The 14,030-nt window shown below is 34.4% G+C and overlaps 1 protein-coding gene across 2 annotated transcripts in view; it reads right to left on the bottom strand.

The window, feature by feature from the left end:
• Positions 1-839: 839 nt before the first annotated feature.
• The window catches only part of LOC109060385 (segment polarity protein dishevelled homolog DVL-1-like), a 33,000-nt gene continuing 19,809 nt past the window's right edge, over positions 840-14,030 (bottom strand). Inside the window, exons 5-15 of one of the 2 annotated variants that reach the window (XM_042751255.1) lie at positions 11,476-11,614; positions 10,398-10,497; positions 10,247-10,316; positions 9,907-10,046; positions 8,615-8,691; positions 8,451-8,518; positions 8,246-8,323; positions 8,021-8,155; positions 7,711-7,878; positions 6,588-6,806; positions 840-3,069 (exon numbers count right to left, since the gene is read on the bottom strand). In XM_042751255.1, the coding sequence (XP_042607189.1) occupies positions 2,531-3,069; positions 6,588-6,806; positions 7,711-7,878; positions 8,021-8,155; positions 8,246-8,323; positions 8,451-8,518; positions 8,615-8,691; positions 9,907-10,046; positions 10,247-10,316; positions 10,398-10,497; positions 11,476-11,614 (1,733 nt within the window). In that variant the 3' untranslated portion in view covers positions 840-2,530. The remainder of the gene's footprint in view (positions 3,070-6,587; positions 6,807-7,710; positions 7,879-8,020; positions 8,156-8,245; positions 8,324-8,450; positions 8,519-8,614; positions 8,692-9,906; positions 10,047-10,246; positions 10,317-10,397; positions 10,498-11,475; positions 11,615-14,030) is intronic. The other variant, XM_042751256.1, reaches the window with a different exon arrangement.

The following is a 14,030-nucleotide window of genomic DNA, read 5'->3' as shown; positions in this document are numbered from 1 at the left end:
AAAAGGATACCTTCTCACAAGTTACATAAAACTAGATGCACACACAACACAGAGATGGTCTTTGAAATTGTATAATCTTGGGCGTACATGACAAACATGAGAAGACAGGAGACATCTGTTCTTTGAAAATGATCCGGTGTCATATCAGACAAAACAGATAACAGATATCACTGCCATAAGCTTTTACCAGAGAATCCAATGTTGTCCACCAAATAGAAAATCGAGACCTGCTGGAGCCAGTCAGTAGACCAAAATAAGCTACATTTGTAACAAGATGAGTTTTTGAATAATAATAAAAAAAAAAAAACACTTCCAAGACAATGGCTTGCCACTTCTTAATACATAAATTTTATTTTCTCAGTTTATATATATATATATATACATATATATATAGTTATATATATATATATATATATATATACACACATATATATATATATATATATATATATATATATATATATATTATATATATATACATATATATATATATATATATATATATATATATATATATATATATATATATATATATATATATAATTATTCATATATATATATATATATATATATATATATGTTATGTTATCATATTTACAATTTATTATTCCTTTTTCCAAAGTAAACCTCTTTCACTGCAATCAGCTGTTCATTCTAAAGGGCCCTTAAGTTACATTCCAAAAGTGCTTGACAAACTCTTACTCTTTCCTGTTCATGGAACGGAACATTACAAACAAAGACAACACCTCACTGCATTTGACCATAACAAATATCATACCTTTCTCCAAAAACAACTGTTTTAGAAACAAAAAATCATGACTCCGTTATTGTCAAGGGACTTTGGTTAGCCTATCGGTCTGTTTTAATATCTATGTTATAACTTACAAGGCCTACTACCATTCTACTGCATTAACTGTACAGTGACATTCGTAATACAGTGGTGAATACTAAGACAACTGGTGACATCTGAACAGTCAGTTCACAGACTCTATGAAAAGCACCTGTTTGTTATTGTTAAAAATGTATCATGTACATTTAGAGTTCATGATGGACATTTGGCAACCATGAGTCTAAAATGAACATCTGAGCATTTATTTAGTGATAACATGCAAGTTAATGAGGGATTTCTGAGTTTTAGCCTCACAAGACAATACATTCAGCAATGTTTAGGTACGTCAATTGTCATTATGATTTCTGATTGTCAACAGGGTTATGACTTTGTGAATATAAAGTCAAATGCAACTGTGTAAGGAAAAAAAATCGTCCAGAGAGTGAATACATTTAAAAGTACGGACTGTGTAAAGAGTCATGTTGTCTGGCTTGTAACTTGTGCAAAGTGCAGAGCAGCTGAGTATAAGAAGCAGACAGTCTGATACACTGACTTTCCTGTTAAAAGCTTATTAGTTGTGTTATCTTGTGCTGCTACTGCAGTATTGTAGTTTTTGTCAGTTTAAATTAACTCTGCAGTTGTGCTTTTTTTTGTCCTTCGGTGATCTAAATAACATTGAAGGGACATTAAAGAAAGAGTTGACCTAAAAATGACAAATCTGTCATCATTAGCTCACTCTTATGTTCTTTTTCCAAATACTTTCTCTCTTCTGTGGAACACAAAAAGTAAATTTTTAAAAAAATATCCTGTGCATTCCTTTCCACATAATAGAAGTAAAAGGGGACTGGGGCTGTCCTGCAATGCTCCAAAATGACAAAAATAAAGTAGTCCATGCTACAAAAGTGGGCTATATTTCAAGTTCAAATATTTCAGCTGAGCTGGTAACTAATGATAATCTTCTCTCTCCCCTTCCTTCCTTCTCCTTTTATGGAATGTTTTTTCTTTTTTTTCATTTTGTAGCTTGAAAGCTCTTGTCCCTACTCAATCTCATTATATAGAAAATAGTTGTCATATTCTGGATAAAATATGTTCAGGATTTAAAAAATGTGAGTGTTAAGTATTATTTATATGCTATTATATGATTATATTAATATTTTTAGTTAGCTTGATTTGAAAGCTTTAGTTGATTATATGAATTTAATTACATGAAGAGTTATTTTTTAATATTTCTATACAATATTTCTATATTTTATTTAGTTTAAATCATTTTAGGACCACTGCTGTTGTCAAGAAATGTTTAGTTAATTGTTTGTAAATTCCTTTAATGTATAAAAATAAAGTAAAAATAAAAACATTTTAGGACTTCAACATAAATCTATTTCTGTTAGTTGCCAAGGCAACATTTCTAATTTTCACTGAAGTTTTTCTTCTAATATTTATATTTGATTTCAGCTTCATTTCAATTACTGAAAACTGTTTTTAATAGTTTTAACAGTAATTTTTTGTTCCACAAAAGAAAGAAACAGGAAAAATGAGCAAGTTACAGAAATTCCTTTATCGGGTGAACTGTCCCTTTAAATGCTTTAAATCGGGCTGTCAGTTTGTACATTCTCAGTGCTGGGATCGTCAGTAGCAAAAATTGATGAAGCAAACTGCGGGAAGTAGGCCTTGTGCTCTGAAAGGGTTGAAGGCACTCTCCTGTCACATAATATCAACAAAAAATTCACAAGGATTGCCCATAGCATGTTGAAATGACTGCCGACTGGCGGTGAGTTCTGGGGGGACATTTCCTAGCTCCCGGACGGGGGGAGCCCCAGGTGGGCTGTTGCTTGCTGTCGCTTTGGGGGCGAGGTGAGCGAGGCAGTACGGAGGGGGTAGACCCGGCGGGCCATATGAAGAGCCGTGACTTCTGTCACTGTGGGCACAGGATGACAGATGATTGGGCTGAATGAAAGAGGCGTGGCTGTAGGTGAAGTTGTGGCTATGCTGCAAGATGCTGTGACACTGGCCATGGCTGTACCCAGAGTGAGTGTAGCTGTGGCTGGATTGGGCCTGACTGGCAGCAGAGCGGCTGTGGCTTTGTTGACTCAGCTGACTGGGCGCTCTCTCACCCCTCCTTACGACCCATGCTCCCATTTCTGATTCACTGCCCCCACAGCATGGTGCCTTATGGTCCTTCTCTCGAGGGGAGGGTCTCCGGGCTTTTCCAGCACTGGGGTTGGAGCCACTGCTTCTGCTACCTGTGGTGAGAGAAAAACGTATTTGAACAAAAGTAGTATTATTTTCCCTCACAAAATATGCTAACCAGACTCGACAAGCAATGACAACCATTTTTTCCATTTTAACCAAATTTCGAATTACAGCTGTGACGAGCACATCTACATTTGGTTAGTTGCTTGATTTGTATTTCTGCAGCGTCAGCCCGCGCAAAATCCCATAAAAACCCAGCTTCTCATTTACACTACGTTTCAAATGTATGAGGTCAAATGAGTACCTCTATTCAGCAATGATGCATTGAATTGATCAAAAATGACAGTAGAAAGACTTTTACTTTGTTTTAAAAATGCTTAACATAAATCCTGTTCTTATGAACTTTCTATTTATCAATGAATCGTGAAAAATAAATGTATCAAGGTTGGCAGCACAACTGTTTTCAACTTTGATAATAAGAAGAAATTAGTGCTGTCAGACGATTAATCGCAATTAATCAATTCCAAATGAAAAGTTTTTGTTTATATAAGTTTATGTGTGTATATTTGTTATGTATATTTAGATGCATGTTTATATTTTAGAAAAATATTTTATATTTGTATGTTAAATTTATTTATATATAATATAAATTATATAAATATATACATGTAAATACCTATATATAGCCTAATGTAAATGTAAATACAGTATATATCAAAATCTATACTGTATGAGTGTGTATTTATATATACATCATAAATATACACAGTACATACATATATTATGTAAACAAAAACTTTTATTTTGGATGCGATTAATTACGATTAATCGTGTGACAGCACTAGAAGAAATGTTACATGGGCAACAAATCAGCATATTAGAAAGATTTCTGATGGACCATGTTACACTGAAGACTGGATTAATGGCTAAAAATTAAACTTTGTCATCACAGGAATAAATTACATTTCAAAATATATTAAAAAGTATCAGTTCATTTTAATTGTGATATTTCATACTATTTTTACTGTGTTTTTGATAAAAAAAAAAAAAACTGCAGCCATGGTGAGCATAAGAGACTTTTCAAAAACATTGAAAAATCTTAACCAAACCATAACTTTAGAACGGAAGTGTATATTAAACATCAAAAATATACAAGGACAGAACGATTGTGGAAGTTGACAAAGATCTAACAAATCCCTCATTTTGTGCAGCAAAGTTTGTGTTCTCTACTGAAATGGTCTCATTAAAATAAAACGCAAAAATGTCCAAAATATATAACATACATTCAGTATGTAATACTAAAAACAACCAAAACAAATTCCCCAATTCTGACAAGAAACACCATAAAAAAGTTGTCTGGAGAAATATCACGGAAGGTACATGTTTAGTTTTACGCTCTTCATCTGTGCTCTGACTGGCTGTAATGCTGCACCTGGTTAGGACATTGTGTGAAGGCCAATAATACCATGAGGGTAATTAACATCAATACATCAACAGAAATGATATGGTATGAATATGAACATTTTGCGGTGGTTATGTGTTTAAACCAACATCAGCATTGAGAGTAGGTCAAAATGGCATAGATGGCCTACATTTTTGTGATAATACAGTTCTTGGGAAAGCAATAAGCTTCAACTCAGTATCATGGAAATATTCACTTTAACTTTTCCAAGATGATTCAGACTGGCATAAAAGAGTAAGAGTATAGCATAACAACTTTTCAAAGGATGAGAATCAGTCAGATTCTCATGCACAATGAGGGTAAAACTCAACATGCCTACACAAGAAACACAAACAAGCAACACAGCTGGGGAGTCACAATGGCAACCCCAATGATTCAATACCATATGATTACAAACCACTGGAATAACAAGATGTCAAGGAGAAAAGGTGGGGCGGGAGGACGTTTAAATGAGAGTGCTAATCTTACCGGATACCCCGTGAATAGAAGAAAATTCCATCAGTCTATAGACGGACAGCAAAAACAGAGGGAATATCAGAATTACGACATGTTGCCCAACCAGATCTTCCATCTCACACTCCCACACCGGATATACCAACAAGCTCTTCAAAAAATATCCTGCACCCCAGTTTCTGTGATGACACCATATGTTATGGTCCCGGAAGCGACCAAACTTGAGTATGTTGGATCGGTGTTAAAAAAAAAGTTGTTACGATCAATGACCTTTGCATTATTACTGATTCACATTCCCAACTCTGTACTAACTCCACCATGCACATTAATGCAAAGGGTGGCATAAGCGGTGTAAATGATTTAAAGGTCTGGCTATACCACATATATGGAATATCCAAGTGAATACAGCGACAATGATGATGCTCTGGAAAGGGAATAATTGAAAAGAAAATACTTGGCATTCGAGATCTTGATTTAGTCTTACTGTTAAACCAGATTTCATTATTTACTTTAATTCAATAAATAAAGTCATTTAATTTAAAGAAAAGATAATTGTAACATTCAATAAATGTAACAATGATAAAGATAAAAAATAAATTCTCACATATATAAATAGTGAGAGTTTAATATATAAACAAAGTATAAATATATATATATATATATATATATATACTTATATAAATAAAACGAAAACGTTTTGAAAAAAGTGACAGAAAAGGTAATTAATTAATACTATTTTATGATTATGATTACTCTATTATTCAGGCGTTATATTATATATTATGCAATTTTATTTACAATTAATCAAATAATTATTCATCATTATATCTTCTTTAAATATGTTTGTATTGTTTTGGCCAATTTAGAAGCAATAATACAAAAACATCAGAGTTTTTCCTGTTTGTGTAGTATATCTTTAGGGTTTAATGTTTATTAAAATGTATTTGCCAAAACTCTGTCATGCATGCTGTTTGGTTACATATAGTCAGGTGTCAATATTAAAGCCTGTCCTAAATCTTTAACTCATAATATGTCTAGTACCTTGATTTAAATTACACATCAATTATAATCATTCACATTACAGATCATTTTCATGATGATTTCATCCCTTTTATGCCTTTGTTTACTTCTAGTTTAACTGTATCTGACTAATTAATTACCATGCATTTGATTTACATGAGCACCAACTGCTAACATGTCAAAATAGTTGATTTTTAAAACGTAATATTTTAAATACTTTCTGAATAAATGGACAAACTGAAAAGTCTAATCATGCAAATATGTGCACATGATTTACTAGTCTTGTGTCAATGATGTCATTCTGGCTGGGTGCCGTGTTCATTCAGGTACTGAAAGCAAAACTCAGTCTGTATGAATATATTGTAGTATTGTACCTAATCACCTACATGCAGATTTACAAGAAACCCACTTATGGTTTCCATTTTACTGTAGTAAATTCCATTTACAATACATCTGAGCAGTTACTAACGTAATAGTTGTTACTTAACATCATTAGGCACACCTGAAACCAAAAGAAAAAGCCAAACAGGAAGCTCACGGGATTGTGTGTGGGAATGAGCGTGGAAAGGGGTTTTCCCTTTTATCCATCAGTGCATCATTTATTGCACTGTCTTACACACAAACAACACCCACCTTCACTCTGTTGGCTGCCTGCACTGCCACTGTGAAAACTGTGGCAAGGGTCAGAGTATCCAGGAGGGAAGCCTGGTGGAGGAGTGGGGTAACCTGGGTAAGGGTAGGGCTGACCGCCCAGGGGCCAGGGGTTGGTTCCTGGTGGAGGAAGAGGAGCGAGACCATCCTGGTCAGAGCCCCCACCACTAGATCCCTCGTTCAGATTGAGAGAAGCCATATCTGAAAACAGAAGAATTTCAATATCATTACAATGATCTATATTTCACGTCATTTTAATAGTAGTATTATTAATGACAGTTTATGACTCTAAGCACCTAATCTTTGACTTTAACCTTTAAGCTAGATCTTATCTTAATGTATTAAAGGTACACTATTGTTAAAGGAGTAGTTCACTTTCAGAATGAAAATTCTGTCACCATTTACTCACCCCCCACTTGTTCCAGACCTGTATGAGTTTCTTTCTTCTGTTGAACGCAAAAGAAGATATTTTGAAAAATGCTGGGATCTGAACAATTGATGAGCACCATTGACTTCCATATTTTTTTTTTTTCTACTATGGAAGTCAATGGTGCTCATCAACTGTTCGGATCCCAACATTTTTCAAAATATCTTCTTTTATGCTCAACGGAACAAAGAAAGTCATTCTGGTCTGGAACAAGTCGGGGGTGAGTAAATGGTGACAGAATTTTCATTCTGAAAGTGAACTACTCTTTTAATAAATTGGTGGGGTTGGTCATATCTTTTCATTTTTTTTTTTTTTTTGACAGAAATTAATATTCAGCAAAGGTACAGTACATAAAATTGATCAAAAGTGAAAGTAAAGACATAATCAAGGTTTTTAATGCTGAAAATTAATCAAAAATGTTTCTTAAGCACAAAATCAGCATATTAGAATGATTTCTAAAGAACCATGCAACACTAAAAACTGGAGTAATGGCTGCTGAAAATATAGCTTAGCCATCACATGAATAAATGACATTTCAAAATACATTAAAACTGAAGTGATTTTAAATTCTAATAATATTTCACAATATTACTTTATTTTTGATCAAGTAAATGTAGCCTTGGTTATATTAAAGTTAATAAGAGAATCTTTATCAACTCAAGTGTGTGTTCACCGTACTTTGACACAGGTCTCCAAAGGTGTAGTAGCACTGCTCCGAGAAGGTGATTTTATTGACTGTGTGTCTCAGGTAGCCGTGTTTCAACAAACTGCTGGCGTATTTTCTAGCATCCCGACGGTCCTTGAAACCCTCCACCCGCGAGAACAACCAGTCGACAACATCAGCCCCTGGAACCGGAGATTGAGCAATGAGAAAAATAACACTGATTGCACTGATTATACAGAAAAACTAGAGTCTTGCAATAAACAAGGCACAAGGAAAGTATCTCCCACCCAACAAATTCAAACCTCAGCAAAGAAAGGCACAAACCGATGACAGCGTTGGCTATAGTGATCTTTAACCACATTCGGTCTCTAATCTCCAGGCCTGATTCTGGTAACTGCATGACTTTTACTATAGTTGCCATGTCTGTCTTTGACACTGAAAGGGGGAGGTCATCAAACTCTGTGAAATGAGAGAGAAATGAAAGTGTTGAGCATCATAAATCTGCCATTCTATTAACAGATGATCTTAGGAAACTGACTTTGATCATACCATAATGGGGGTATGGCCCAGAAAGTGCAGTAGTGTGTGAGATCCAGGCAGCAGGGTCAATGGGTCTCACCGGTTCAGCTGAGGACAGACAGATGGCAGAATTTAAGTACAATCCAATAAAACTGATCCAAAAAATGAACTGGATGAATGCAGCATGGGGCTTCATGTCTGTAATTTAGCTGCTATAATAGTGGGCGGTATGTACCTCTAGGGATGGTGAAGTAGCTTCTAGGAGAGGGGTCCCAACATTTCGCCACTGTTAGGCTTATTGGCCTGTAGAGGACAAATGAAACATGAAACCATGTTAAAGAGAGCATTCAGATTCACTGAAAATGTATCAATCAACTGAGGTTTAACATCCAATCTCACCCAGGTTTGGAGACAATCTCCCGTAGAATCCTGACAGCATCATCATTACTCATGTTCTCAAAGTTCACATCATTGACCTGAGGAAATTATATTTCCGTGAAACCTCCCATTATTTGATGCATTACATCAGATGAAGTTTTTTTTTTAATTGAAAATTGCTTAAATTTCTCAATAATATAGTCCCTATGTGTTTAAATGCAACTATTGTGTAGAGTCAATACTCAACCACAATTAAATATAAACTTAATATATTCATATTCTAAAATACTACAAAAACCAAAAAAAATATATTTTTAAATACAACATAACTGATTTAAAAAAGAAGAAAATAATAAAAAATAATATCTATAATTCTATGGAACATAAAAGGTGAATGACTGAAGAGAATCCTGGCCACTCTTTTCAATAAAAAGAAGGTGAATATAAACTAGGTGTGACTTAGACGCTCCATAAAGTGGAACAAATGACTATATGGACTATAGTCCAGATTCTAAAATCTGATAGCTTTGTGTACAAACAGACCAAAATGTAAGTTAACTTGTTCCTCACATAAAGCTATTATATAAAATAGTGAATTTAGTAATATGGACTTCTTGTCTTATTGGTGACTAAATAATGGCTACAAGGTGAATTAATTCTTTAAAATAATGGCTTTAAAAAAGCCACAGTCTTTTAGTCTACCAAACTGCCTGTTTGCTTACATATGTGATGTTTTAAGGTCACTTGGACATCATTCTGCAAAATTCACCTAATAACACTAGGTCATCTAACCATTATGATTTCTAAATCAGATCACCAGGAAGAGGAAATCCCCTTTGTTGTAAATCAGTGACAAAAGACTCTGTCCCTTGTGGTCAATGACACCAAAAGGTCCTTTAGGAGGAAGGAAAGGGAATAGAGCACAATAAGTCAATAACACAGGGAGGTGGCCCAAACCCTGACAATTCCACAAGTGCATTTAGAAACTAAAAAAAAGAGAAGAGACTTACGATAACAGGCCACTTTCAGTTCTGTTCAAGGAATCATTGTTAGTGTAAATTATCTATTTAAATTTGACAATGTCGCAATAACATTGAGGATATATTCAAGATGATTTTCCTGGTTTTAGCATTTAAGTGGTATTTACCACTTAGAATGACATTGGTGTGAGTAAATCATGTGAACAAGTTAAGTAACATTGTGAACTGGCAATTATTTTGGAAGCATATTATAATTTTTAATCTTCCTAAAAGTGCATTAGACCAATGTCTAGGTCCCTCTTGAAAGTGGTTTCAGACTGCTGATCATTTCACCTGTAACAGCATGTCTCCAGGCTCAATCCTGCCATCAGCCGCCACTGCTCCACCTTTCATAATAGAGCCAATATAGATGCCTCCGTCTCCTCGGTCATTACTCTGACCCACTATACTGATACCCAAGAAGTTGTACTTCTCTGTGAGAAAGAGAGATAAGGCTGTGAACGTCCACTGACGTGTTCATCTATATTTAGACCACACTCTGCACGCTAGACCTTGAAATATAGGAGTTCGGTTTATTGAGCAGGTGGTGTGGAAAGATAAGAGATAAGGAGGAGGAAGCACAGGGATGGATGATGGGAAAAAGAATGGGGTGATCTCGTGAATAAGTTCTTACCCATGTTTAGAGTGACAGTGATAATGTTGAGGCTCATTGTGGAGTCTGTAATACTACTGAAGGATGAGGACTGTCAAAAGAACGTATACATGATCAGTACAGATCAAACACAAATGTGTAGACATGTGTCCTTTTTCCTCCACATTCTCACCCTGTCCATTTTGGTGACTTTCTGCCTCCGTCGTCGGCGTTTGTGTCTCCGCATGAGGTGTGATGAAGAGCTCTGCTCGGCTGAACTGCTACGTCTGTGGCTTCAGAAAAAGGTCACAGCAGAGATCACCGCTACACTAACGAAGCAGCATGTTATTATGAAACTATAAGTGATCTATTTTAGTGGATCTCCAGTATGAGTTCTGTTTTGAGGACAATTCAAGTTAGGTTCTTAATTAAAAACTAGTGTTAGTATTTATTTTGACAATAACTGTTTTATTCTGACTGGCACTAAAGCATTCACACACACAAAAAAATCTAAAAAGAATGATTATTGCTAAGAGTGTCAATTCTATGAATGTGGAAATCAGACACTGTTCCTCAGTTTAAGACCTGGTTGACCTATCTTACTGGAATATTGCACATGGAAAGAGTCCGGTATGGAGTTATGAGTAATCTTGACAAGTTTTACAGTAAATTGCAACAATGAACTTGTAGTAAAAATGCATTATAAAAGAAATCCATATTACTTAATTTACTATCTTATATAATAGCTTTATGTGAGGAACAATTAGCTGTTGACTTACATTTTGGTCTGTATGTCACACAATATATAGGTATCTTAAAAAACGGTTACAGCTTGATATTAGAGATTTATTTTGTATTAATTTGATAATATAGGTTTTTAGATTACTTTGTGATCATTAACATTTAATACAACCATATAATGTAATCTTCAGCAAATCTCAAAAAAATGATATATTTTTTTTTTAAATACTGTACATTATGATGTAATGACACCTAAAATAATGATTAATGATTTTAGTATTTATTTGAATTTTTTTTTAATTTTAGGACAAAATAGGAGAGCATTTTAATTTTAATCATGAATGCATGAACTAATAAATTAAATATTTTGCCAGCTCTACAAATTAAAAAATAAAAATATGTAATGACAATTCATGCCAATGGGCAAATAAGTACAGTCATTGTTTGAAAGAAAATGAATCCTGCACTCTGAGGCAAACAGATTCATATTTAATTATTCCAAGGAAATGAAATATTGAGTAATGTCTGACCTGCTGGCATCCTCATCCTCCTCACTGTCGATAAAAGAGCTGGATTCCAGCTCACTGCTCATCACTGATGCGCTGTCATAGCCAACAGCTGAGTCACGATTCGCCCACTGTGATTTTGAGTGACCGTTCATGCGAGGGACTGAGACAAATCAAAAAAGAGAAGCTGAGGAAAAACAACACTTCAGAAAACAGTACATAATTCTGTGAAAGGCATAATAGCCCTGAATGACAAATTTGATAAACAGTAAAGTGTTTTCTCGATAATGAACTTATTATGACAGTCTTTTGTTTAAAAGGAATTGAACCCTGGCCCATTTAAAAGTTTCAAACAATCTACAGATGAAAGTGTGCAGTCATAATACTCAAATGGGCTTTATGCTGAAGAACTGAGGGTTTATGAAGTTATTTACTTCTAGAAACCATCACATCAGTCAAAAAACATGCTGGGGTATACATACAGAGACAAGGACGAAGCTGCGTCTCTGGGTGGCATTGGATGCGCTGAAAAGGTCTGACCAAACGATAAAAGCGCTGTGGACCCCGAGGGCGACCGAAACATTCCAGTACTGCAGGAGTGCCCATTTCAGACCATTACCTCCCACAAAACCACTCATATGCACAAATCAATCACAGCTATTTTATCCAACCATATTTGACTCTTCACAGAAAGTGGAAGCTCTATCATTCCTCTGCCATGTGTGAGTTCACAGGCGTCTGCAGCCTATCAGTAGCCCTCTTTTTCAAAATCAGTAGCCCTCTTTTTCAAAAAGGATGGTCCACAGGTGGGTAATGCATTTATAGCCTCTCCAGAGTCCCTTTAGGCTCACTTTAGTATGCTTTAGATGTCAGGAAAGAGAGATAACAGAAGATGAAGATGAATTCGCTCAAGATGTGGACACCAAAACAAATCTCTGGAAATGTTCCTTCTATATCTGACTTCAGGAGATGACCTTATGCCTGTGAAGCGCAATATTAATGTAAGTGACCAGTACATTCATATTAAAATCAAAACAGGCTATAAAAAGACTAAAATGCTTTTTCAAAAGGCCTATATCCTTGTATATTTGCTGAACTACTTCTAATGTTTGCTAGTCCAGTTAATTAAATGAAATAATAATACTGATCAAAAGATTATTATAAATCTTATGTAAATTTTTAATATGGTAAGTAGAAAATACTTATAGATACAGGATATATATATATATATATATATAAAACATGTAACATTAATATACAGGCTAGTATATTATAAATATATAGTTTACCATTTAATTTAGAAAAATTTTATTTAATTTAGAAATGATAATAATAATGACAATACTAATAAGTGTATATGAGCTGAAATAATCGTATATTCATTATAATATATTTATTTTTAAGCTTTATATTAGAAAGCTTATATTACATATAAAAAAAAAAAAAATATATATATATATATATATATATATATATATATATATATATATATATATATATATATATATATATATATATATATATATATATATATATATATAAAATTTTGCACAGCAAATTTTATCTATAATATACTGAATGTACTGAACTTTTTTTTCTTGCATACAACACTAATTATAATTAATTATGGGTGGTGTACAAAAAGTAAAAAGAAATCCTAACATTTATGATAAAATCATGCAATTTATCTTAAACTTAAATATCTACACAAAATGCTCTTGTTATCAGAGAGATGCATTTGTCTTACCTCCGCTGCTGCACAGTTTTCATTACAGTGCTGCACCTCTCATTAGCTTGCAACATTTCAAGGGCTCAAGGAAACCTAACCTCCTTCACGTGGGAACTCGACTGTCTATCAAATATGCCCCTGCTTCAGTTTCCACTTTAACGGCACAGGAGTGTGTAAGACAATGAACAAGCTCTGAGCGAGGGTGCAGTCTACGCTACTCACATATAAGCCTCTGGGCAATGCTGCCACTGATAACTGATGACTTTAACCGTAAAGCTGTGCACAAAGAAAAACTGTCATTTTGTTGTGCATTCACGATGACAGCAAAACACCACACAACGATAAATTCACGAAAATCTTGCTTAACCTAAAGATGAGCCAAACCCAAAACGAATCAACACCTACATGTACTCCGAGCAGCAAAATGGAAACTGAATATCGGTGGCTCAGCATGGTTAACAGATAAGTGCCTGAGGCTAGAAAAGAGATCTCCTCTCTCACTCCTTCTGCCCCTAGGGCACACACCTGTCCTTAATAAGCAAACACACATTTTTCATCCAATCACACCCATTGGAGGTCAGCACTGGGACAACCTTGACAAATCACCCTCTGACTCCAAAGGACTGACAGAAAGTGAGTGCAAAAGCCATCTGAATTTTACATTTGCTGCTGTTGTAATGAAAAAGGTGAATCTGCTTTTCTAAACTAAGAGCTAAATAAAACTTTTAAGTTTAATCAAATTAAACTTAAAACAAGTCAATAATGAAACATAATTAGATCTGTCATTATCAGAGAAAAGAATGTGTGCATTTGTACATATTAAATAATAATAACAATTTATATATATATA

Source organism: Cyprinus carpio, chromosome B23, assembly GCF_018340385.1.
Source record: "Cyprinus carpio isolate SPL01 chromosome B23, ASM1834038v1, whole genome shotgun sequence".
In the NCBI taxonomy this organism is placed as follows: Eukaryota; Metazoa; Chordata; class Actinopteri; order Cypriniformes; family Cyprinidae; genus Cyprinus; species Cyprinus carpio.
This window is presented reverse-complemented; position numbering and strand designations above follow the sequence as displayed.